This window comes from Solanum lycopersicum, chromosome 1 (genome assembly GCF_036512215.1).
Source record: "Solanum lycopersicum chromosome 1, SLM_r2.1".
In the NCBI taxonomy this organism is placed as follows: domain Eukaryota; kingdom Viridiplantae; phylum Streptophyta; class Magnoliopsida; order Solanales; family Solanaceae; genus Solanum; species Solanum lycopersicum.
Window position 1 is genome coordinate 93223857 of NC_090800.1, and position 25692 is coordinate 93249548.

The 25692-nt window shown below is 33.9% G+C and overlaps 3 protein-coding genes and 1 long non-coding RNA gene across 7 annotated transcripts; 2 read left to right on the forward strand and 2 right to left on the reverse strand.

Moving 5' to 3' along the window:
• Positions 1-8983: 8983 nt before the first annotated feature.
• On the forward strand, positions 8984-11783 carry ADC (arginine decarboxylase). Its single transcript, NM_001247720.2, has one exon. The coding sequence runs from the start codon at positions 9400-9402 to the stop codon at positions 11563-11565; it is 2166 nt and encodes a 721-aa protein (NP_001234649.2). The 5' UTR covers positions 8984-9399; the 3' UTR covers positions 11566-11783.
• A 690-nt stretch (positions 11784-12473) lies between these two features.
• On the forward strand, positions 12474-15870 carry LOC101248625 (NADP-dependent D-sorbitol-6-phosphate dehydrogenase). The gene is made up of 6 exons (XM_010317035.4): positions 12474-12705; positions 13534-13628; positions 13729-13846; positions 14354-14486; positions 15015-15234; positions 15355-15870. Exons 1-6 carry the CDS (start codon positions 12573-12575, stop codon positions 15583-15585), a joined length of 930 nt encoding a protein of 309 aa, XP_010315337.1. The 5' UTR covers positions 12474-12572; the 3' UTR covers positions 15586-15870.
• Positions 13863-15135, reverse strand: LOC112940517 (uncharacterized). The gene is made up of 3 exons (XR_003244833.2): positions 14996-15135; positions 14784-14882; positions 13863-14704 (listed from the first exon to the last, which is right to left on the reverse strand). It is a non-coding gene; the product is annotated as an uncharacterized lncRNA (long non-coding RNA).
• A 311-nt stretch (positions 15871-16181) lies between the features above and the next one.
• Positions 16182-24263, reverse strand: LOC101261171 (polyprenol reductase 2). 4 transcript variants are annotated; one of them, XM_004230891.5, is made up of 7 exons: positions 23872-24263; positions 21191-21348; positions 19223-19569; positions 18439-18673; positions 16854-16952; positions 16659-16730; positions 16182-16552 (listed from the first exon to the last, which is right to left on the reverse strand). In XM_004230891.5, exons 1-7 carry the CDS (start codon positions 23885-23887, stop codon positions 16448-16450), a joined length of 1032 nt encoding a protein of 343 aa, XP_004230939.1. In that variant the 5' UTR covers positions 23888-24263; the 3' UTR covers positions 16182-16447. The 4 variants fall into 4 exon arrangements, with proteins under 4 accessions (XP_004230939.1, XP_010315338.1, XP_069149087.1 ...); XM_010317036.4 differs by lacking the exon at positions 23872-24263 and adding an exon at positions 21520-21874; XM_069292986.1 differs by lacking the exon at positions 23872-24263 and adding an exon at positions 21448-21709.
• Positions 24264-25692: the final 1429 nt, after the last annotated feature.

A 25692-nucleotide genomic window follows, 5' to 3' on the forward strand; every position in this document is an offset into this window, starting at 1 on the left:
ATTTTAATTAATTTGTAATTGGACATTTCCTAATTATTTATGTTTAATGTATTTATTTTTTAGATCTTAATCATTTTTGTAGAGATCTGATTTTTTTAATATATAATTTAGATCAGCTCCTAGGTATTACATTATTATTTACTCCTAATATTACTCAACTGCATAGGCTTTGACAGCTCCATTTCTCTTATCAGATTATATAAAATTTTGTTTTCCCTTTCTGTTAATGTTAGTGGTTGAAGTCTCTGCATCTCAAATAATATCTTATAAATAATATCACCAATATATAAATCGAAAATTTCGATAAAATAAACCGATTATATGTGGCATTTAGTGACTTGAATTGGGCACGTGAAAATTTTATGAAAAAAACAAAGTGACAAAGTTGACGTCAATAAATATGGCTGGTAAGGAATAGCAACTACTCATTATCATATTTATATATTGTAATTAAAAATATTTAATTTTTTTTGCGTCTGATTTATCATCGTTTTGAATTTTACAAAATTATATGATTCTACAAAACAGACAAGTGTTAAGCCATTTGCAAGATATGTGGCATTAACATCAATCCCATTAGTCGTGACTTGCCAAATCCCATTATCTAACAAAAAGAGAAAAAAGGATATTGAAAAGTAAGAACAAGAAAAAAGACTTAACTTTTTTATCATAATTTTAAATTAGCATTTCAAACATGTGATTTGAAGTAATAATTTTATATATTTTAAAATTTTTAAATGACATAATTTGTTATTTTATTTTAAATGTGAAGTTTTTATATGTTTATATTTTATATTTTTTTTAAAAAGTTATTATTTTAATTTTGAAAAGAAAGACTCCGGAACATAATTAAAGCGGAAAAACGTCTAAAATATCCTTAAAGTATTGAAAATGGTACAAAATTACCCTTCATCCACCTATTGACTCCAAAATGCCCTTTTCATCCACCTATTGGCTCCAAAATAACTTGTCATCCACCTTTGAGTTCAAAATTGATTACTTATTTAATGATTTTAAATTTAAACTATTTAAATATTTTTTTTTAAATACTTGATGCTCAACTATTGGTTATAATTTAATTTATTTATATCATTTATAAACCAACTCACTACCTACTTATTACTAACTAAACCCGACCCAGTTAATCCAACTATTTTATCAAAATTGTCATAAACACTACTAAAACACGATGAAATTTTAGATTCCTGAAAATGACATCCAAAATTATTTGAGCCCGAATCAAAGCTCCAATTAAATTTGTGTTGAGTCGTTTATTTAGGAGGACACTTTCAATAGGATTCTCTTTCGAGATTGAATTAGAAATTTATGATTAAATGTAAAGAATTAATATATCCCGAATTAATTTATGTACTTTTTTAAAATATACTTTTATAAATATTTATCATTTGTTTTAAAATCTTTGATATATTATTTTGAAAAAAAAGTTACCTATGAAGTAACATCACATAATTGAAACGTAAGAATAATTAAGATGAACATAGTCAGACTTTTAAATTTGTCGATAATTTTTATTTAGACACTTGAATGTATGATAATTTACTTCTATAGATATTTTCGTCTCAAATTTTTAAAAATACTCAATTGGCAGTAGTTTTTCTGTTGTTGCATTAATATTGTGACGGGTTTATTAATTTGGTGGGTTTAATTAGTAATGGGTGGATAGTGGATTGATTTATAAATTATACTATTAAGTTAAATTATAACAATAGTTGAACGCCAAGTATTTAAAAAAATATTTAAATATTTTAAATATAAAACCGTTAAATAATTGGTCAACTTTGAACCAAAAGGTAGATAACAAGGGTATTTTAGACCCAATAGGTGGGTGGGAGGGTATTATGGAACCAATAGGTGAATGAAGGGTGATTTTGTATCATTTCCAATACTTTAAAAATATTTTAGACTTTTTTCCGTAATTAAAGAGACTGTTTGTATTATATAAAAAATTGTTATTGTTGACTGTTTATATTATATGAAAAAATTATAGTAAAGAATTACTAACTAGTTGTTATTGTTGACTAGTAGAAGAAACATAAAGATTGTGGTTTTCCAATGCGGTTTCTTATTATATTATGATTTGTGTTTATTATATATAATTTGTTCATTTGGCAAAATTGTATAAAAATAAAGAAAATATTGATAGTTTTCATAATTTATAATGTTTGTGTTTTTTAGAAAAAAAGTATAATTTTTTTAAAAGAAAAACAAATTGTATGTCTAAATAAAATTCAACTTCAAATCAATTTAATTTTAAATCATGATTTTATATTACATGTTCAAACGGATCAATAATTTATTTTAAAATTAAAATTAAATGTTCTAGAAGGAAAAGTATATTTTTTAAAAAACAAAAACCAAATTGCATATCCAAATAAAATTTAAATTTCAGATCAATCTAATTTTTAAATCATGATTTTATATTACATATTCAAACGGATCAATAATTTCTTTTAAAATTAAAAATAAGAGTTCTAGAAGGAAAGTATAATTTTTTTTTAAAAAAAAACTAAATTGCATGTCTAAATAAAGTTTCACCTTCAAATCAATTTAATTTTATAATTTATACGGATCAATAATTTATTTTAAAATTAAAATTAAGTGTTCTAGAAGGAATTGTTGTTTTCTTGGTACCCAATAAAATGAGACCATCGCACATGTTTTGTCGTCTTTGAGCTAAACTTGTATTGTTCCATGGTGGGCTAAGCTAAAATATCGGTACGACTTTGACTGAATTTAATTTTTTATAAATTACTTAATTTAGACTTAAGACTTAAAATAGGGGAAATACTCTCATCGTATATTTATGCTTTATCAACATTACCTATAATATTTATTTTGATTGTTACTTAAAATGTAATATATTATATTTTTAAATTTTATTGTTACGTAACAGTGAAATCCCTATTTTATGGAACAATCAATTTGGTATGTTTCCATTGTTACTTAATTTTTTTTTAATTATATCTTTACATAATACATTAAAATATTATTCTACCCTATACCTTAATTATTTAAATCTAGTCAAACCTCCTACCCTAGAATAATTAAGAATATTTAAGTAAATTTATAAATTATAATACAGTACGATACAATCAAACCAAACAATTAAAATGTTGCTAAACAACAACAAACAATACAATCTACCCAAACATTGTATCTACCATACAATACAGCACAATACATTATGAAACAATGGATAACAATAATCCAAACAAAGTGTTAATGTTGATATTTTATTCTTTAAATTTTTTTAGCTTTATTAGGTGAAGTAATAAAATTGGCCAATAAATGATACTTTTTATTTTACTCTAATTGGGAGAAAACATGTGTTCTGTTTGGTATTGTTAATAGTCTCCTTCCATAATAACAGCTAAAAAGTGTACCATTTCTCAAAATTCTAAGGACTATTAGTGCTTCAAACTTATATTTTAAGGGACTATTTTGAGTCTAAACCTAAATTTCAAGGACTATTTTGGCCATTTCCTCTACTTCAATATGCTCTTTTTCTTTTTTGCCCTACTCCAATATTCGTGGCCTATAATATGTTCATATATTTTTTAATTACGTGTACTCTTTATTTTTTAATTTAAAGTTAAACAAAGTGGGTGGTTAACTTTAAAGATTGTTTGATAGGGAAATTAGATACGCAAAGTAATTTTCGGATAGAGATATTTTATGAAATTAATTATTTTATCGTTATATATAGTAATTTATTTTATCAATATAATATACATATGAAATAGATAGTTTCGAGACTAATTTGTATTCCTAATCAAAATTGGATAAATAAATTAATTATATCTTATCCTAGAATTATTATTTTTCATATCAAATGACTCCTAAAGAAATAGAATAGAGTTGTATTAAATATTTCGATGGAATAACCTAAAAACTTTTAAAGCGTGTTCGTACGGAAGAAAACATTTTCCTATATTCTATTAGTTAAATTTTTGATAATTTTTTTTTTTAGGAAAAATCAAAATTTAGATCTCCTCCCAACTCTACAACGTATATATTTATCTACGTTCCTACACTTAAAATTTTCACTCCTACCTCTTATAATATTTGTTTAAATAATACACAAATATTCTTGAACTAATTTTTCTACATTCGAAACATTTAAAAAATTATTTTTTAAATTTAACAATTGGATATGAAAAATATTTTTTCGTAATTTTCTTAAGAGTTTTGAAATACTCGTAAACGTTAATCACGCTGAATGAAGAAATAAAAAACCAACTACTTTACCAAACCACAACTTTGCTTATTATTATTATTATTATTTTTAAAAAAAAGGATAAACCAAAGGTGGAAATGATGATGTGTTGGGTTCCACACAAAATCTTTAATGAAACAATCAAATATAGCATACAATATTCCTTTCCCCAATTTTCCGGTATATATATTTACCTTATTTTAAAATTTAAATTTTAATAGAGATCGTTAATTTAATCAGACATAATACATATATTAGATCATAAATTTAATTTTAACTTTCAACTTTCATAATGTACAAACAGACATTTTAACTATTTAACTTTTTAACAAATAAACACATGAGTCCTACATAGCAAAAAAAAATTAATATAAAAATCTAATAAATCCAAAAAATTATGATGATGTATAAATAAATTTTTAATGTTAAAATTAAAATATTAAACCGTATGATAATTAGAAACCACAACGACATAGGTTATTAACTTTTTTCTTTTTTTGGGTGTGTATTGAAAAGTGATTAAACATATGAAAAAAAATTACCTAATTTTTTGACGAAAATAAATTTTTATAAAAGAAACAATTCAAAAATCATATTACTAGATCGATATAAATTATATCATAATAAATTTTGGAATCCGAGTGAACGTATCTAAAAAGATAGATTGGTTCAGTGAAGTTTCAATTCGATGAGAGTAAAGAGAGTGTGCGAAGCGCGTCAATAATAGGCCACCGCCGTGGGCCTCTCTTTTCATCATTCAGATACGCAGATTCTGTGTGTTACCACTAGGACTACTTTCTCTTTTTTTGTCAACAAAAATATAAACACATAGTGAGAAAAAATTATAATAACACAAAAAAGAAAACATAAAAATTTTAATTTTTATAAATTCGAGTTCTAAATTACACAGCTACTTATGTATTAAACTTCGATTTATTTAGTTTAAACTTAAATTTAGATTTATTCTGTAAAATTGGATTCAAAAGAGTACTAAATAAGAATTAAGGAGTTTTCATGTTGTGTTACCAAAGCCTAACTAATTATAAGGGCTTTATTGTAACTATATAACTAATAAAAAAATTAATCTAAAAACCGTATATGATTTTACAGAATTAGTTTAGTTTTCAAAAAAATTAATGTACATATAAATCAAAATTTGAATTAAAAAATTACGGCCACTCATTTTATTCGCATGATTCTCGTTTGAGTTTATGAATTAGGGTTATGTTATGTGTATTTGGTCCCCATAATGAAAGAGAGCTACGTGTGTTTGTGTTTGTAGATAACAACACTTCTTGCTCTAGTTTTTTCAAACAAAGTTGTGCTAATTATTAAATTACAAAATTATAATAAATTGGTCTAAAATAATTATTAAAAACTTGAGTTCTTATTTAACTTATCTTATAGACTATTTAAATTTTAACATGTTAGTAATTATATACATACTATACAAAATTTGATGTGTTTGTAATTATATATAGACTATCCAAAAATTTAATATATTGAAGTTATATATAGACTATTCAAAATTTGACGTGTTAAAGAATTATTTTGATCTCCCATCCTACCTGATCTATATTAGATAGTAGAATAGATTCTCAATTCTAAATATTCACTTAAGAAATGAAATATAGAATAAAAAATTAAAAAAGTCATTATGAATTATTATATTTAGCTATCCATATAATTAAAAAAAGAATAAGAACTAAACTAAATGAACAAATACGTAGAGATAGCAAATGAGTAAAGATGAGAAAAAGATAAGGTTATGTTAAATCTTACCTCATGAAAGTTTCGAATAATATGGGTTGATTTATTTTTGACCACCAAATAAATAATTAAATAACTTCACATAATATAAATTTATTTATATTGACTAATTCTTAAATAATTGAATAATATAAATTAATTTTAAATGATTAAATAGCTTTGCATAATATCAATAGGTTATATTTGACCAACTTAAAAAATACTTGAATAAAATATGAGTTAATTTTTTTTAGATTTACTGCAATAAAATTATTTTCTACAAGATAAATCTCCAAAAAAGATAAAAATAAAACCATTAGCTTTACGGCTTAATTTTCCGCCGCCTAATTATCTCTGCACGTTTAATTACGAAAATCTGAAGGAAGCTTCGTGTTCGTAAGCAAATCAAAATCTCCTCAAATACTCGCGATATTATCATACCTAACACTTACCTTATCTTCTCGCTTAACGATAAGATAAGATAATGGGGTCCACCTAGAGCCACGCGGCAGCTCTCCGTTGTCTATCCACGGTTCGTGAGAATCTCTCGCCCACTTAAATAAGAACAATATTCATACTCTTGCCATTTTTTTATTTCTTTTTTTCATAATTTTTTTTTATTTATTGATTATTTTTACTTATCAAGTGTATTAATTATTTTTTACATATTAGTTATTCCATTGAGAGTTGAGACGTGACAAACTTTTAATAGAATTAGTTTTTGTTGAAATTTTTTATATATTTTTAACATTTTTTAATTGTCAATTATAATAATTTATTCTCAATTTTAAAAATATAAATACTAGTTCTTGTTTGTTGAGAATTTCATGTCCAAAATCACATTTAACTTAAAAGATAAAATAAATTCTAACTAGGTACAAATTAAACAAATATTAAATATCAAAATCTAAATAATTTAGAAGGCAAACTACCTAAGTAGATCTACCTCACTATTACATATATCATTATTACTTTTACTTTTAAACAATTACATATATTATCACTTATGATATCTTATAAAATGTATTATTAAAAATACAATTCTTTAAAATTAAAATTGATTAATTAATTTCACATTTAAACTACAAAATTAACGTGTTTAATAACATTTCAAGATTTTGGATTTTCTAAGGAAGTATTTATGCTACAGATTGTCAAAAGCAATGTGTCTGAAAAAGGAACATATTTCAGATACGTTTATCTAGGAAATTTATCTAGGATTGTACATCGGTATTATATGTTATTTATACAGTTTATTAATTTTTGAATTATAAATATGTCAAATTGATAATCAAATTAATAATATATTTTTTATCGATTTTTAGTTAATCGATATGATATTTAACGATTCAGGTTTTGATTTAATCAATAAAAAGATACTCATATATATTGATATACACTAAAAAAAAAATTCATATAAACCGTATGATTTTTTTAGTATATGGGCATGAAAGAAATAATCATAAAAGGAGCAATCATTTTTCTTACAAATCTAAACATTAGACATATTGAAAGAAAAAAATGTGAAAAAACATGTCGTCCTCACTGTCGTCGAGTCGTAGAAGCCAAGAGGCAAAGATGTAATAGGGTTTTGAGTAATATTGAGATTAATGTAATTATAGTGTTTGTAAAATGTTATATAATTAGGATTTAACTCATTTGGGGTCGCTGTGTCGCATAAGCCAAGAGGCAAAGAGGTAATAAGGTTTTGAATAATATCGAGATTAAAGTAATTATAGGGTTTGTAAAATGTTAAATAATTAGGGTTTACTGGTTTGGGATCGCTGTGTCGCATAAGCCAAGAAGCAAAGAGGTAATAGGGTTTTGAGTGATACCGAAATTAAAGTAATTATAGGGTTTGTAAAATATTATATAATTAGGGTTTACTGGTTTGAGATCGTTGTGTCGCATAAGCTAAGAGGCAAAGAGATAATAGGGTTTTGAGTAATATCGAGATTAAAGTAATTATAGGGTTTGTAAAATGTTATATAATTAGGGTTAATTGGTTTGGGGTCGTTGTGTCACATAAGCCAAAATGCAAACAGGTAATAGAGTTTTGAGTAATAACGAGATTAAAGTAATTATAAGGCTTGTATAATGTTATATAATTAAGGTTTATTGGTTTAAGGTTATAATAGTAAATTTAGCAGAGGCAAAGAGGTGATAGGGTTTTAAGTAATACTGAGACTAACGCAATAGGGTTTGTAAATGTCATATAATTAGGGTTTACTAGTCTAGGGATAAATAGTAAATTTAGTATCGTCTTATTGGGTTATCGGTTTAACCATTAACAAAAATCATAAAATCAGAAATCGAATCGATAACCTAATAAAAAAGTTTGTGAAACCTTTAAAAAACAGTTAACCCAATAACGTTCCAGCTAATCAAGTTCATTCCAGCTCCCTATGAGCTCATAGTCGCTGGAAGGAATAAAAGCTTGTTCCATCAATATCAATAAACCAATAATATTTCTCGATTCGATTCATTGGTTAAATAGATTTTTGCATACACATACATATATTCGAAAGATGAAGCTTGAAAGTCAAAGAAAAAAATTTTAATTTCTGAAAAGAAAAATCACTTTATTGTTGCTCAAAAATAATGATTTTTAAAAACTTTTTTAAAAGTTGTTAGATTACTTTTAGTTAAAAAGTTGTTAAAAAAGTGCTTTCTTCCTTAAATTAAGTATTTTACCTACAATCCTCAATAAATATCGATCATACTTCTTCAATTCGTCGGATACATGTATCAAACTTATGAAATATCATATAAAATAATATTCGAAATAATCGTAAATGTTAGTAATAATTAGAATCTAAACTAGCTTTATTTGCGCAATTTAACCTAATTTAGAATTCCTACTCCAAGAAGAAGAAGCATAAGAGAAAGTGAGAGAGTTTCGATGGGCCGAAAAATGGGGCCCACGGCCCAGCCACGGATTTTAGCCCTATATAAAGCGTCTTCGTCTCATGCAAATCTCGCTCACTTCATAAGCTGTTAGTTTCACGTTCTCTTCGCAATTTCCATTACAGCCGCTAGGTTTCCGTCCACTTCTTCTTCTCCATTAATATCTGTATGGTGTTCTTCTTTTTTGAATTCTAGATTTTTTCTTTGAATTCTTGTTAATCTTTAATTTTCTTTGTTTAAATCAAGAAATTAGCTTCTTCTGAAGTCAGGGTGGGGATTTTTGGATCGTGTCAAAGTGTGTTAGAGGGTGATTATCTTTTGATTCACTTGTTTTTTTGCTTCTTTTGAGGGGGTAGCCGGGGCCTCGGCCTCGGCGGGTTTTAATAGCCCCCAACTATTACAACATTGGGAAGAAGAACATCAATCTGTACAAACCCTTAAGTTAGTTTTTCTTTTTAATTCTTTGATTCTTTCTTCTTAACAAATCAAAACAGATCGGGGAAGAGATGCCGGCCTTAGGTTGTTGTGTAGACGCTTCTGTTTCCCCTCCTCTCGGCTATGCCTTTTCTTGGGATAGCTCTCTTCCCGCGCCGGAGTTGTTTTCCTCCGGCGTACCTCCGGCGACAAACGCCGCCGCCGTTTCCACCGGTTCTCATTGGTCTACGGATCTGTCATCTGATTTGTACCGGGTAGATGGGTGGGGTGCTCCTTATTTCTCCGTGAACTCTTCCGGGGATATTTCCGTCCGTCCACATGGTACGGATACTCTTCCTCACCAGGAGATTGACCTTCTTAAGGTTGTGAAGAAGGCTTCTGACCCGAAAAATTTGGGTGGACTTGGGCTCCAGATGCCTCTTGTTGTCCGTTTTCCTGATGTTCTGAAGAACCGTTTGGAGACTCTGCAATCGGCTTTTGACATGGCGATTAATTCTCAAGGCTATGAGGCTCACTATCAAGGTGTTTATCCGGTGAAATGCAATCAAGATAGGTTCGTGGTGGAGGATATCGTGAAATTCGGGTCGCCATACCGATTCGGGCTGGAAGCCGGGTCTAAACCGGAGCTCCTGTTGGCGATGAACTGTCTGTCAAAGGGCAGTGCTGATGCTCTTCTTGTTTGCAATGGTTTCAAGGACACTGAGTATATTTCGCTTGCTTTGGTCGCAAGAAAGCTCCTTTTGAACAGTGTGATTGTGCTTGAACAAGAGGAGGAGCTTGACCTGGTGATTGATATCAGCCGTAAGATGTCTGTCCGGCCTGTAATTGGACTTCGTGCTAAGCTCAGGACAAAGCATTCTGGCCATTTTGGATCCACTTCTGGTGAAAAGGGTAAGTTTGGGTTGACAACAACCCAGATTCTTCGTGTAGTGAAGAAGCTTGATGAATCTGGAATGCTGGATTGTCTCCAGTTATTGCATTTTCACATTGGATCTCAGATCCCCACAACAGAGTTGCTTGCTGATGGTGTTGGTGAGGCCACTCAGATTTACTCTGAATTAGTCCGTCTTGGAGCTGGTATGAAATTCATTGATATCGGAGGGGGGCTTGGAATCGACTATGACGGTTCTAAATCAAGCAATTCTGATGTCTCTGTTTGCTATAGCATTGAAGAATATGCCTCTGCTGTTGTCCAAGCGGTCCTCTATGTCTGTGATCGTAAGGGCGTAAAGCATCCAGTGATTTGCAGCGAAAGTGGCAGGGCAATTGTTTCTCACCATTCAATTCTGATTTTTGAAGCCGTGTCTGCTTCTACTAGTCATGTTTCTACACAGCCATCTTCGGGTGGTTTACAATCCTTGGTGGAGACTCTCAATGAAGATGCCCGTGCTGACTACAGAAACTTATCTGCTGCTGCTGTCCGTGGAGAATATGATACATGTCTCATCTATTCTGATCAGTTGAAACAGAGATGTGTTGAACAGTTCAAAGATGGGTCCTTGGATATTGAGCAGCTCGCTGCAGTGGATAGCATTTGTGATTGGGTGTCGAAGGCTATCGGGGTTGCTGATCCTGTCCGCACTTACCATGTGAATCTGTCAGTTTTCACCTCAATCCCTGATTTTTGGGGCTTCAGCCAATTGTTTCCTATTGTTCCAATTCACCGTCTGGATGAAAAGCCTACAATGAGAGGAATACTGTCTGACCTGACGTGTGACAGTGATGGAAAGGTTGATAAGTTCATTGGGGGCGAATCAAGCTTGCCGCTCCATGAAATTGGAAGTGGTGATGGTGGGCGGTATTATCTGGGGATGTTTTTGGGTGGGGCTTATGAGGAGGCGCTCGGAGGACTCCACAATCTATTTGGTGGACCAAGCGTTGTTCGGGTGATGCAGAGCGATAGCCCTCACAGCTTTGCGGTGACTCGCTCTGTCCCTGGTCCATCGTGTGCTGATGTGCTCCGGGCGATGCAGTTTGAGCCTGAACTCATGTTCGAGACTCTCAAGCACCGTGCAGAGGAATTCTTGGAACAAGGAGAAGGAGAAGGCGAAGGTGTTGCCTTTGGATCTTTGACCAGCAGCTTAGCTCAGTCCTTCCACAACATGCCTTACCTTTCGTCTTGCTGCTTCACTGCAGAAGCCACTGCCAATGCCAATACCAATACCAATAATGGTGGCTATTACTATTACAGTGAAGACAATGCTGCAGCAGAGGAAGATGAGATTTGGTCCTACTAAACTCTGCTTGAAGTGTCTCTTGTTAGCATCTCCAGTTTGTTTTAGTTTGTGGTCGAGGTCGTCTGTTTTTTTATAATAATCCCACCCCTTAGTTTGGGTGCATGTTAATTACTTTTGTTTGCAATAGATGCAGTAGACTGTCATCTCCTATTGCAACTAAGCTTATGTTATGACCGCAATCAGTTTTATATTAATGCTGTCTTTTTTTGTTTCAAGTATTGAATCGCCTCCTTATGTTTGATGATGGTGTTAATTGAATCGCCTCCTTACGGGGGTAGGTGGCTTAGATTCGTTCATGATAATGTTTTATTTTGTACAAGGGAGTAGTAGGTGGAGCTGTATCATTTTTAACTTGTTTTAAGACATTGGTTCATCTTGGCACGTAGTTTAAGTTATTGTTGACATAGAGTGGCCTTTGAAACAGAAAAAGAGTTTTGCTTTTTTGGTCATGGTGGTGTGCGTATAAAATTCAATATATTTTATTTGCTTGTGTTGGCAAGAAAGATACGAATTGCCCCATATATCCACTACCATACCATAGGAATGAAGATAACAGATTTCTAATGTTGCTTTTTGTACAGTGAATGAGATTCCTTATCGGCAGAAACACTGCCATCAATTAGTGAGAATATTATAGATGGGACGCCTTTTTATTTTTGTTTCTGCCTAATTGTTTTTCAATATAGTCATTAAAACCTCAAAAATCTACACTCTTTCATTGACCACTAAGCCACATATTTAAGTGTGTCGTCTTTTAACTTCCTACACCGGAAATAAGGATACGATGGGATATAAAGTGATAAACGGTCTTTATATCCGTGTTGTTAGTTGTCATTTTCCTTGCCATGCAGAGAAGACTCATTGGGCCAGCATATAAAATTGGGAGCCCATAAAACTCCTTTTGCAAGCCCATTTATATAAGACTGTGAAACACCAGTCAATTGCAGGTTCAGTAGTTTCAACTTTCAAGCAATCAAAGAGAAACAACACACACAGAGAGAGCAGAAATGGCGATAACACTGAACAGCGGCTACAAGATGCCGATTGTGGGATTGGGTGTTTGGCGAATGGAAGGAAAAGATATGAAAGATCTTCTCATCAACGCCATCAAGATTGGCTACCGTCACTTTGATTGTGCTGGTAAACTACTTTTTCTTGATTCTACTTTCTTGCTCTTTTCATTCTTGAATCTTGATTATATACATAGAAATAGTTCCTCCGTTTGGATTGCTACATTGAATGTGATTTCTTGATTTTCACTCATGGATAATTCTGGATTGTATGACCACCATTCTAGCCCTAAAAGCGAGGTTTAAAACATGTTGAGCGTTTTGTTTCACTTAAATGTATTATCATCAAGTTAATAAGATAAACTTTTCCTTGTCAATGAGCTTTTTCCGAGGATACAGTATACAATTGGTTTTTCACTTTATTCTCCATATATTTGTTAATCGTGTTTAGGTTATTAGCCTTGGACTAAACATATATATTTGTATTTTTTTCTTTCCTCTATAGTCTCTAACATACCTTTAGAGCTTTTTTGCTTTTGATAATACTAGATACGTCCCCTCCCTTAAATCATTTTTAAATAGAGTATTGCTCCTTACAAGTTGGAGTAGTGGAGATTACATCTTTAAGTAAAGTTTCAGCTGCATCGATATTCTTCTACACGCGTTATGTCTACTTAGTTAGTAGATTGTTAAGTCCCGGGCTGGGATAGTTTATCACTTAACCATACATCTGCTAGTGGGAGGAGGTACCCGGTGGAACAAGTAAGCTGCTGGGACATACCTTTATGTTTTGAAAAATGTTTAAAGATGTATCTTTATGTTTAAGTGTGTGCACGTTGTCACAAACAAGTAATAGGTGTAATGCTCCTCTTCACTGCTCCACTTAACTTATGAATGTGTCTTTGCTACTAGATATGTTCTTGGATTATTGTGACCTGACATTTGGTAAGGCTTGCAGCTGACTATCAAAATGAAGCTGAAGTTGGGGAAGCACTCGCAGAAGCATTTCAGACAGGGCTCGTGAAGAGGGAGGATCTTTTCATTACAACAAAGGTTAGTGCAAAAATGTTAATTTCATCTGTCGACACAGTTTTAGCATTTCGCTGAGAATTACATATAGCTGGCAATGAATATCGACTCTCTCTTTTTGCAGCTTTGGAACTCAGACCATGGTCATGTTCTTGAGGCCTGTAAAGACAGTCTTAAGAAGTTACGCCTGGATTATCTGGATCTCTACCTTGTTCACTTCCCTGTAGCCACAAAACATACAGGTAAAGTTGCTGGTCCTTATTACCTTCGACTTCTTCAAAGTTTTGTGCACTTATCTCTTTTTTCCGTTTCCCTTTTTTGAGTTGTGAGGGGGGCAGACCATAACTAATGGCTGATACAGAATATTAGCTATTGCATTTTTATCATTCAGATCATGATTATTATGCTTATTGCTCATCTCACACTAAAGGATGTTGTACATAACAACTGTATGGCAAAAACAAACGGCTGGTATTTCGACAAGTACTTCTTGGATCAACGGCGCGTAGGTGATTGTTAGCTGAATATTGATGCTTAAATTCCCTGATTTCCAATTATTTGGTGATTGACTTCATACACCTTAAAACCCAAATGAACTATTCAGCAAAATCAATATTTGATTTCAATACATATAGTATTGATCTAAACATCTAGTAATCAATACTCTACTTCAATCTTGGCCTTTGCCCGAACTCAAAGAATTTTCTCTTTTTGAAATGGCGCGTTGTGTTTCTTCTAAATGTATTCAGGAGTTGGTACAACAGCTAGTGCTTTGGGTGAGGATGGTGTTCTTGATATAGATACCACCATATCATTGGAGACTACTTGGCACGGAATGGAAAATCTAGTATCCTTGGGCTTGGTTCGCAGCATAGGAATCAGGTAGGCTTACGACTTAAAAATCTGTACTAACCTTTATTCAGCTGCTATGGCCAGCAGATTCATTCTTCTGCTTCATGATACTACTGTGCTGTGGATAGTATTATTGCTGAAGTCAGGCATTTTTGACAAAAACCAGATATTGTTTGGCCATTTCTTCCATGAGTTTGGGTCGCTCCAATGCACTGACAAATATGTAGTGTTTCAACGAACAAACAAATCTGAAAAAGGAAATTTAATTCTTTAATACATATGTAGGCACTTCTTGAAAAATTGAAAATTGCATATCACAAACTTAACTGCTCAGTATTGCTTGAGATGAATTCATCCTTCTCGAAGTCATCTTGTCTTGTCTACAGCCCTTATAAAATTGTGAAAAGCCAACTCTATCACCTACATCTTTACATGTTTACTTTCAGTTATGGTGCATGACTACGTTAGTTTAGGCGCAAGCAGCAAGTTATCATGCTATGCTATTAAAATTTGAATTATTAATAGGCTTGTATTCTTACTCTTGCAATCGATGTGCAGCAACTACGACATCTTTCTCACCCGAGATTGCCTAGCATATTCCAAAGTGAAGCCTGCTGTGAATCAAATCGAGACTCATCCTTATTTCCAGCGTGAATCTCTTGTCAAATTTTGCCAAAAGCATGGCATCTGTGTTACAGCACACACCCCACTCGGTGGTGCTGCCGCTAATACTGAGTGGTTTGGTTCAGTGTCATGCCTGGAGGATCCGGCTCTAAAAGTAAATCGTCGTGCTCTTTTATTTTCCATATTTCATGAACTGTTCTTCTGGAAGTTTCACAAAAAATTTGTTTCATATTTGCTGGATTGAGGTTGTTTTGTGTTTTACTTATTGCATCAGGGTCTAGCTGAGAAATATAAGAAGACTGTGGCCCAGGTCATTCTGCGCTGGGGCATCCAACGAAACACAGTTGTGATTCCGAAATCATCAAAACTGGAGAGACTGCAGGAGAATTTCAACGTACTTGACTTCGAGATCACCAAAGAAGACATGGACCTCATCAAAAGTTTGGACCGCAACTATAGGACCAACCAACCTGCAAAGTTTTGGGGCATAGATCTGTATGCCTAAAAGCTTCATACTTGATGTCTCATTTTGACACCAAAGGCACCAGGATAGGGGGACAAAACTACTTAAGACCCGCATCTCATTTGAATATGAAAAAGTGAGTTTTTGTTTAGCATGAGAGAGACCATTTACTGCTATACCTATGATGTAGTTATGTTTTTTCCATTTCGAACTTGTGTACCAAGGCTGATGAATGATGGTTTACTTTCTGGGAGAATGTGCATGCCCCTTAACTCTGGGGCAACACATCTCCCATCCAACGGCAAATAAAGCTATTGGCTACTAAAATGCTGCAAAATTCTCTCTTTTACTTGATTTTTTGAAGAAAAAAAAAAGTGTGGAAGTATGATATTGTAAGTTTATAATTTGACCTGCAGGTTCTACTTTAATGACCTAATAGTTTGATAGGTCATTTTGAGTTCAACTCAAGTCCCACTCGTTTAAACTTGAACTAGTGGAGCAGATTACTCAAAAAGAGGTTGATTTGACACTTCAGCAGTAGCATCAATACTGTATAATGGGACTGAATAAAATCCTCAAAACACAAGACAAAAAATAAGGATTTATGGGCCAAACAGCAAAAATGAAGACCTTAGTGATTTTATTTCTGCAACATCCAACACTTCTTATTCATTATGTTTATGTTACATGATAGTTAAGGCAATAAGAAAAAACAAAAGGCAAAGACCAGAAGTACTCACTAAAACAACAGTTGGGCATATTCAGATCCATAGAGTTGTATCCATGGTTAGATCACAGTTTTTAGGCTAACCTAAGAAACAATTTCACATCGAGCTTGCAGAACCTATATATACATACACAAATCCGCTCAAAGAAATATATAGCAGAACTTGGTCATTGAGCATCAATAAACATATGGAAAAATAGCAAAACGATTCCTAGGATAGTTGTCAAACTTGTGCAAATACCATCTGTGTGTTTCTGCTGCTGCTAAGACAAGATTTGCCACCTGAAATTGCAACACGATGCATCACGCTGTAGCAATGAAAATGAACACCGAAGAATACAGGGTGGTGAACAGGGAGTGCTTCTCAAGATTTTGAATAGAGTTATACCGTGAATCCCCAGAGTAGCCATATAGTGAGGTCCGAACATCCACTAGCAACCACAAAGCCAGCATATACAACCTTAAGTACAAGTGAAAAGCAAAAAGGAACTTGTAAATTAGAGCCTGCAAAGGTCAGCTTCGTGTGTGTACTGAGACATGAAATAAATACTCCAAGAACATTAGTAAGAGAAAGAGAAGTTACAATCTCAGCCAAATAGTGTGGAGATGAAACATATTGAAACCAATCACCATAAGGAACTGCATATTCATCATTGTCTTTTCTGTTTTCCCTCAATGATCCCTGATTGGCAATGTAAAGATGTTATTATCACAGTGATCATCTAAGGAATTCTAAGGCTACCATCAATGAAATAACCGATACAAGCACACAATAACTACAGCTCAATGACCGACACAAACATAATAAAAGAATCAGTTGTCAAATTCAAAGAGAAATGCCTTTACGTTAACAGGGAAACTCGTAAAAGAAAATTTTACAAGCCAGCATAATAAGTAAAAAACAACAGAATGAAGCAACAGACATAGAAGTTAGTCAAACCTCTTATAAGCTCATGTACTTTTGTTGCGGCGTATTTTGCACCTCCATAATTATCAATAAGCTGAATTTCAACTTATTGCTTCAATTTGATTCAGCTTATTAATGAACTGAATTTATCCAGCGTATAAGATTTATTTATATAGATTAAAAAGAAGTGAATAAGCTCGGTTATTCACCTTCACAGGTTATTACTTCAACTATTGTATCATTATATGCTATCACATCAACCTCACTATCGGTTCATCCTTGTATTTGCAATCGAGAATCAACCATAAAAAGTCAAACCACATCCAATTATAATATCTAGAGCAGCTAAAGTTTTCAGATTTCACAACCACTCAACCACCAATGTGCCTTAGGAAAAAGAACTAACTCTAACAGTCGGTCTTAAATGACAGTGAGATCCATCCCCCACTCACACATATCGACATTTAGAACCAACAAAATACTTAAGGTCAAGAATCCATATTCTTACCTTGATACAACCTTGACCAGATTGCCACAATTAATATACTTGGGTTTAGTCCATTACTGTGAATACATAGAGATTTACTTTTCTTTTATATAGGTGAAGGGCCAGCCTAGGAGAAACAGTAAAGCTGTCTCGGTGACCTATAGGTCATGGGTTCAAGCCAAGAAAGCAGTCACTAATGCTTGCATTAGGCTAGGTTGTCTACATCACGTCCCTTAGATGCGGCCCTTCTGCGGACCCTGCATGAAAGTGGGATGCTTTGTACACCGGGATTCCTTTTCTATAGGTAAATAATAGCAAAACCATTAATCACATGGAGGCAAATAAAAATTAGTTGACTCTAACTTGAAAATCAGAAGTCTTTTGCTTCATCTATTTAAATAATATGTCACACTTATTTCGTGCTCTTTAAGTTCAATTCTTGTAATATGATGATTGTGCTCTACTTAATCAAGGTGGGTGAGCTCTAGTGAATAAGAAGGGCTTAAGAGACCGAAACCATTAGGCGACAGGAAATATGATCAATACTTTTAACAATTTTTAGACTACAGTTAAACCCCTTTTTAGGGCTTTATTGAAAATACCAATAGCCTTTTTTCTTCCACGATATAAATTATAATAACCAAGTAATCCTCATATAGAAGAAGTAGGGCCCAAGGACAAGCACATAATATATTAACCAAGTAACAAAAGACACTCCTAACTTCAAAGACAAATCCAAATCCAAATCCATATTCAATAGCACATGCAACTTACCAGAATTGCATGACAACGGTGTTGATGAATCCAGCCCCAAAAAAATATAGCTGCACCAATCCATGAGTACCATTGTAGTTGAATGAGAGGGTTCAAAAATCTCCACCAATCAACCTCAGTTGCTAGCATCCTATCTTTTCCTTTGACAATAAACTCTTGAATCAAACTCAACCCGAACTTGTATACCTCTGTAGCATGATTGCAGCAAAGAGAGATGGGAACTGCTGTATAGAAACTTGAATCAAGGAAAAGAACAAATTCAGCAAGTGTTCTGTCCATCAGACAACTTGGAGTTGATGTGCTATGGAAACTATAAGAAGTTAGGCACTAAAAGAGAATATACTACTGTTGTCCAAACAGGAAATAGGGACTACGACTTCGATAAAGTATGAACCATTTCAAACAATTTTCTATACAATTACAATGCAGTTTATCAAAACTAAAGTCTAGTTGGAAATTCTACATATAGATAAAGACTATATGCTCCATAAAAAGATAGACATGTAATGGTCAAAGATTAGATCCTTTTACTAGGCCATGGATATTTTTATCAAAGTAAATATATGATGGCCAAAATTGAAGTTCCTATTAAAGAAAGAAAATAACACACCAAAAAGAAAAAGGAACAGACACACAGAACACACCAGGAGTCAACTGTGCCCTTAGACAGTCTACAAGTAATCCACCATGACTATGGCAAAGAATGTTACTTACCAGCTGATAAAACGCAACAAGAAATATGGAAATATTTACGAAAAAAAGAGACAGTAAGATACCAACTTACAATAAACCTGTGAGGTAGCCTAAAATGTGCATCCTGGCTGAAGGACTATATTTGAAAACGTATATTGACTCAAACAGGCGTCGCAGTACTTGAGCTTCCATTAATAAAAGAAGAAAGATCGATACAGCAATCCTGCTTCTATGTTCCTTTGATGTATGAGAACTGTGCGAAGAGAAGATACGCGATCCTCCCGTCAAGTGGCTAGCAATACTAGAAAAAAGCAATGGTTCTGTGATCTTTGGCATTGTACAATAATCATAAAGCCAGGTTGCAACTAACAGAAGTGTTGTCCAAACAAAAGCTAGAATATAGAAGTGAATGAAGAGTTTCTGTGGAACAGACAATTTCTGCAATTGAACAAACCAAAAAGAGTGTCAGGTCAATTAAGTTGTTGCAGAAACTTTTTGTTCTTTTAAAAGTTGCAGAAATTCTCATTTTCATAGAAAAAATCAATTGCCAGAGAAGAAACAAATTGATATTTAAAATAAAAACTAGTCATCATCGATATAACACAGTTGTGCTTGCAACTAAAAACTTACTTTATTTATACATAATAACAAGTACTTTGAGGGTTCATTTCTACCTCATACAAGGGTTGCAAAGACCACATACTTAAGCTTGTAACATGCGACAAGTGACCATGTACTTGAAATAGAACTTTGTATCAAGACACAGGTCACCAAATAATTGAAACTGAACGTTACTTCACAATACAGATTTTTTTTACTAAAGTTGAAACAACAAGTGCAAGGCGAACATGGCATGATAGAGTACACACTAGGATCAAGAAAGATATATTAGCGCTTCGCTTCAGAAGATGAAAACCTACCAAAAGAGAGAGAGAGAAGATAGACTCAACGAACAAATTAGACAGTGATGTCACATATTTCTGAAAGGTACATTTCCAGTATTCATTAATGTATCAGTCAGACAACTACCAAAGGTTGATCAGTACAACACTCAGCTAGTAACAATGAATCAGTTCAATTTGATAGGGATTCTATCCCTAAATTTTCACAAGCCACATTCAAATTAAATCAGTTTGAATGGAGGTTATCTATCTGGTTCAGTGAAGATGATTAGAGATCCTGTAGCAGTGGATACAATCAACACCCAATTTCACCCCAAAATCATGTGTTAACAGTTGTATCCTGCTCAGATACCCTTCTAATTTGCTTAGCTCCAGCCTTCGGGGGATCAGACTGTAGATTTTGCAATGCAGCAGTGAGACACCAAATTTGCTGAGTGAGATGCTGCTGTAAAAGAAAGGGGCAATGCAATTGCTTCCCTCTACTCTCTCGAAAGTGCGCGCCTCTATCCTCCAAGAACAACCTTAAAGCCTAGAAATATCAATTGCCTAGCAGCAATTAAATCCATTAGCCTTGTACCATTGACCACTACATTCCCGCTCTAAACATCTTCAGATAGCTTAAATCTCACTTCTTTAGTCATGAAACCAAACCAAGATTGAGATATAATGATGTAGGAGAAATTGTAAGCAGAACTAACAAGTTTTGTGTTCAGCTCGTATGGATTACAAAGCATGGTCTTTGATTGTTAACATGCCAGAATACCATTTCCTAAACATGCAAGGTTGTGGAAGTCGTGAGGTTGAGACTCTGAAACTACAGCTTCGATGCAGTTTGAGGAGGGGGGAAATATTCATTATCATGTAGTTATTGTATTGTCAGAGAAATATTCAGTCATGTAGTTATTGTATTGTCAGAGAACTATTCAGGTGGATGCTCAATTGTGAATACAGAAAGTTGAGCTAGTCGTTGGGTACACTATTTCTTTCGGGAACCACAATTACAGGCCAACGGCCAAATAATATACATTGATTAATCTTAGAAGAAAAACTTAAACCAATTGAACTATACAATGCTTGAATGTTTAGTGATTTCAAAAGAGATTGTAAGAACACAAACACGCAAGCAACAAGATTTCAATTTTTGAATGAATACTTACATTTGATGAAGACTGCATAATCTTGCCACGCTTAGCAAACCCTAACACGAATTTTTGAAAAAAACTGATCTTGGATGAAGGAATCAAAGCGATAACAACGGGCAATATCGCAGCAACCCATGCAGCTCTCAACAGGGTGACCAGCCCTAACTCCATTTCTACGAAATCCCACAACAACAACAACGAAAAACAACTTTAGTTCAAAGTCATAAATGGGGTTTCCAAATTCCTACTGATTATCAACAATATAGAGTTACCAGAACTGAATGAATATAAAAAGATACAAACTTCAATGAGTTCACGGGAAAATGAAGGGAAAACAGGGATACCATATAAATTGTGGGTCCTTAATGCCGTGAAGTATTGAACATGCTATGCGTTAAGGCTCGATATTCAAGAAAACTTGAAGAAGAAGAAGAAGAGAAGATTCCATGGCATTTGCTTCCCACCGTAGGAAATTCAATGCTACTGTGGAAGGTGTGAAGTGTAGAGAGTGTTTTGGAAAATAAAAATGACACTATTTTGAAAAATCAATTTAACTTAGGTTTTAAAGAAAAATAACTTTTAAAGTAACTTGATAAATTTTCAGAAGATCGTAAAATAGAGAAAAAAAATCTTTTAAAATTCAAAGAGAGTTAGAAATTCAATTTACGTTTTGAAAAGGTGTTAGCCCTTGAAATGTCCTTCATCAACGACTTGACTAAATATTTAAATTCTTTTAAAAAAAATATCACCAAGTAATAAAATCTACTTTTTTATTTTTAAGGAAAAATAATCTAAAGCATCTTTTAAGAAAAATAATTCATGTTGACAAGATAACTAATAAAATAATTCATAAAGAAAATAAGTAATAAATAAAATATAAATATTTTAACTTGAGCATATAAGTAGAAAAAATGACTTGCTTTTGGAAATTTAATTTAAAGTAAAATCTATTAAAATAAAAGATTAGTTAATAAAATGAAAAGAGAGAAATTTGAAGTTGGGTTCCTTGTCCAAATTCAGCAAAAATTGGGCCTCTAGGCCCACCTTCCCTAATTCTAAGCAGATTGATTTGGGCCTTGTCTATCTGCAACACAACTGAAATTCATGGGTTTAGGCCCAAATTGTCAAAATATACTGCTACTCATTTCAATTTTCGCTTGGACCTGCTGGTTGAAATTTCCTAGACTTTTGGTCCACTTCCCTGTATATTCTGCGTATATTGGGTGTATACTATATCCCACCCATTTTGAGCTTTCCGAAACCTGAAATTCGACTTAAACCTTGTATTTCTGCATTTCTCAATATTTCCATATTTTCGTCTGTATACCAGTGCATACATCGTGTATACAACTCAGTTTCTGGATTTTGGAGACTTAATAAGTTCATTCCAGTTTTGTATTGGACTTGCGAAACCTGTATCAGCTTCCAAAGACCTGTTCACCGACTTCACAATTTGCCATGGGGCTGACTCGAGAAATATGAACCATTGGGAGGTGCAAGATATCGAGACAGAATCTATTTGGACTCAAAAAGGGATTTGGTAAGAAAACAAAACAAAAACAGATAAGAATTAGTACCAAATTCCGATAGAAACTAGCAACATGGAACACTGATAAGAAAATCATGGGAATAAATGATATGAGAAGACAAGGCACAGATATAGGGAAGGGACAAGAATTTAGTTGTCCAAGTTTTATAAGGAGTCCGTCCACCCATCTCATTAACCATCGATGTGGGACTTTAGTCATTCTTTAACAAATTTTAATATTTCTCAGAACAAAGCTAAGAACTCATCGACTTTAATGTGAAATAGAAGTAAAAATCGATGCATTAAGAAATAGAGTGAGAGAACAGACATTCGAAGCATAATGAATTAATCTATTCAAAACTCTTATGATTCAATCAAACAAGAAACAACAATGAGGAAAATTGTAGGTTAAGCTCAGTCTAAAACATATATGGCAAGCTCTTCCCTTAAACAGTGGAAAACAACAAAGCAAGTTCATCCAAGTTTAAGACTCGCAAGAGTTGTGCAGCTATACTGATTGTAGAAGTTGAAAACAACCAAATTCATATGCTAAATGAACTACAGCTTAAACTGATAATTAACCACTCTTATCACAAGAGCTACTGCCCCCAACAAAACCGAATAATCGAACACCGCAATGTAATCAACTACCACCAAATCCAGATTGATTTAATGACTTATGCAGGCTGATGCAACTTATAAGAAAAAACTCGGATCAATATGAGGAACTAAAAGAAGACAAACAGAAAAGAGAAAAACAAGAGCTTGTAGTAAGCTTAACGTCTAAAAAGAAAAAACAAAGCCTCACATTTTAAAAGCTCAACTGCAAATAGCAAACACTACTTGACTCAAATGAGCGATAAGACAGAGAGAGACAAACTAAGCTAATGGGATGGCTTTATCAATCAATTTTTCAAAAACTCAGACTTAACGCTAACAGTAACAAACCAGATAAAGAAACATTGATGCTTGAAGACGTATAAATGAAAAAAGCTCAGATTTGGCGACATTCGAATAGGTAGAACAATGGAAAAATGATATTAAACCTAAGCCAAATGGATCACTTCAACACATCGTCATTAAAAATCAATTATTCATAGCAACGAAATACTAACTTCACTAAATCGAAACGTTTTACCGAAATAGAAAAAGACGAAGAGAGCATTACTTTTTCCGGGCAGCATGCCGCTTGATTTTTCGAGCACCGAGATTTCACCACCAGTCCCGATTCTCGAATATTCTTGCGAGTGAGCAGGGCTGTTGGTTCGCAATTTTCGCGTGAAGAAGAAGACGCTGTACCGGGTCGTTCTGGGTATGTATTGGAACTGTTGGGTATATTGTATGTGAATTGGATCAGGTTGAGTCTTTTCGGTGGGCTACTGTCACGGACCTAACGATTCTGACAATACTCCGTGCGGCACTTGATGGTTTGCTCACAAATCTTTCACGTTCTTGCAAACTCAAGTAAGCCTTAAACTCGGATCGCTAAGAAAATAAGAACAAAGACACAAAGACAGAATTTCGGAAGAAGGACTTGTATTACTTGTTGGATTATTGGATGATTTACAAATGAAAGACTACTACTATTTATACTATTCTAATTCTAAGAATAAAGTGTTGATTTACAAGTCCTATGTACATGCTTCATATCCCTAGAAGATGTCTCATCTACTTCTGAAAAGGCTCCTAAAATCATTCTAGTCTGCCTCAAAATCTGCCCCCAAGGTCAGCTCCAAGACTCTAGGCAAGCCCCTCCAAGTCCCTTGGGACGCCTGGGCTGCTGACTGTCGACTGCCTGTTGTTGGGCCGCCTGGGCTGCTGCCAGCATTGGGCCTGTTGGAACAGGCTGCCCAACAAGCTGCTGCGGTTTGGGCTGGAAAAGTGGCGAGACGTCACAATCTCCCCCACCTAATGATGCGACGACCGCGACGCATCGCTGCAAAAATTCCTGAACTTTGTCCTTGAACTACCACAAGTCTTCGTACTTTTCCCATGTGGCTTCTTCAGGAGTCTGTCCCTTCCAATGTACGAGGAACATAGCGCTGGCTTGTTGTCCTCGTTTCCATTTGGCTTGGTAATCTATGATGGCTTTGATCTCCCGATCATGCGAGGCAGTGATAGTGATAGGGGCCCGTTGTGACTTGTTCCGGTTAGGATCGTCCTTATCTTCATGATATGGCTTAAGGACGCTTGCATGAAAGACCGGGTGGATTTTCAAGTGTGGAGGCAACTCCAACTTGTATGAAATTTTGCCCACCTTGGCAACAATTTTGAACGGACCCTCATACTTACGCACTAGATTATGATGGACGCCTCTTAGTGCCTTAAACTGCCTCGGATTGAATTTTACCAAAACCATGTCGCCTTCTTTATAATCTGTGGGACGACGCTTGCGGTCGGCGAACTTTTTCATTCTCTTCGCTGCCTTATCCAAGTAAGATTTGGCAGTGTCGAGTTGTTCCTCCCAGCCCTTGGCAAGATGGTAAGCACCCAAGCTCTTCCCCTCAAATGAAGTCGGCAGTGAATGGGGAGTTTGGGGTTGCTGACCTGTTGCCAACTCGAATGGGGTGCGCCCAGTAGACTCGCTCTTCTGTAAATTATAAGAAAACTGTGCCATGTCTAAGAGCCTAGCCCAATCTTTCTGATGCGCACTGACATAGTGCCTAAGATAACACTCTAACAATGCATTGACGCGCTCTGTCTGGCCGTCAGTTTGGGGGTGAAAACTTGTGGAAAAATGAAGCTTTGAACCAAGAATTTCAAAGAGTTCATTCCAAAAATTCCCGGTGAAACGAGGATCTCGATCGCTAATGATAAACCTCGGCAGCCCCCAATACTTCACTACATTTTTAAAGAACAGTTGTGCAGCTTCCTTGGCAGTGCAACCGGCTGTGGCTGGCATAAAGGTAGCATATTTAGAAAATCTGTCTACCACGACCATTATAGTGCCAAATCCATTCGACTTCGGTAAGGAAGTAATGAAGTCCAT

Coding starts and splice junctions, on each gene's coding strand:
- ADC (NM_001247720.2), top strand. CDS start 9,400: ATGCCGGCCTTAGGTTGTTGTGTAGACGCTTCTGTTTCCCCTCCTCTC.
- LOC101248625 (XM_010317035.4), top strand. CDS start 12,573: ATGGCGATAACACTGAACAGCGGCTACAAGATGCCGATTGTGGGATTG. Junction 14,487..15,014: donor GTTCGCAGCATAGGAATCAG/GTAGGCTTACGA, acceptor ATCGATGTGCAG/CAACTACGACATCTTTCTCA. Junction 15,235..15,354: donor TGGAGGATCCGGCTCTAAAA/GTAAATCGTCGT, acceptor TTATTGCATCAG/GGTCTAGCTGAGAAATATAA.
- LOC101261171 (XM_004230891.5), bottom strand. Junction 19,570..21,190: donor TTATGCAGTCTTCATCAAAT/GTAAGTATTCAT, acceptor GTTCAATTGCAG/AAATTGTCTGTTCCACAGAA. Junction 16,553..16,658: donor GGCTACTCTGGGGATTCACG/GTATAACTCTAT, acceptor TTGCAATTTCAG/GTGGCAAATCTTGTCTTAGC.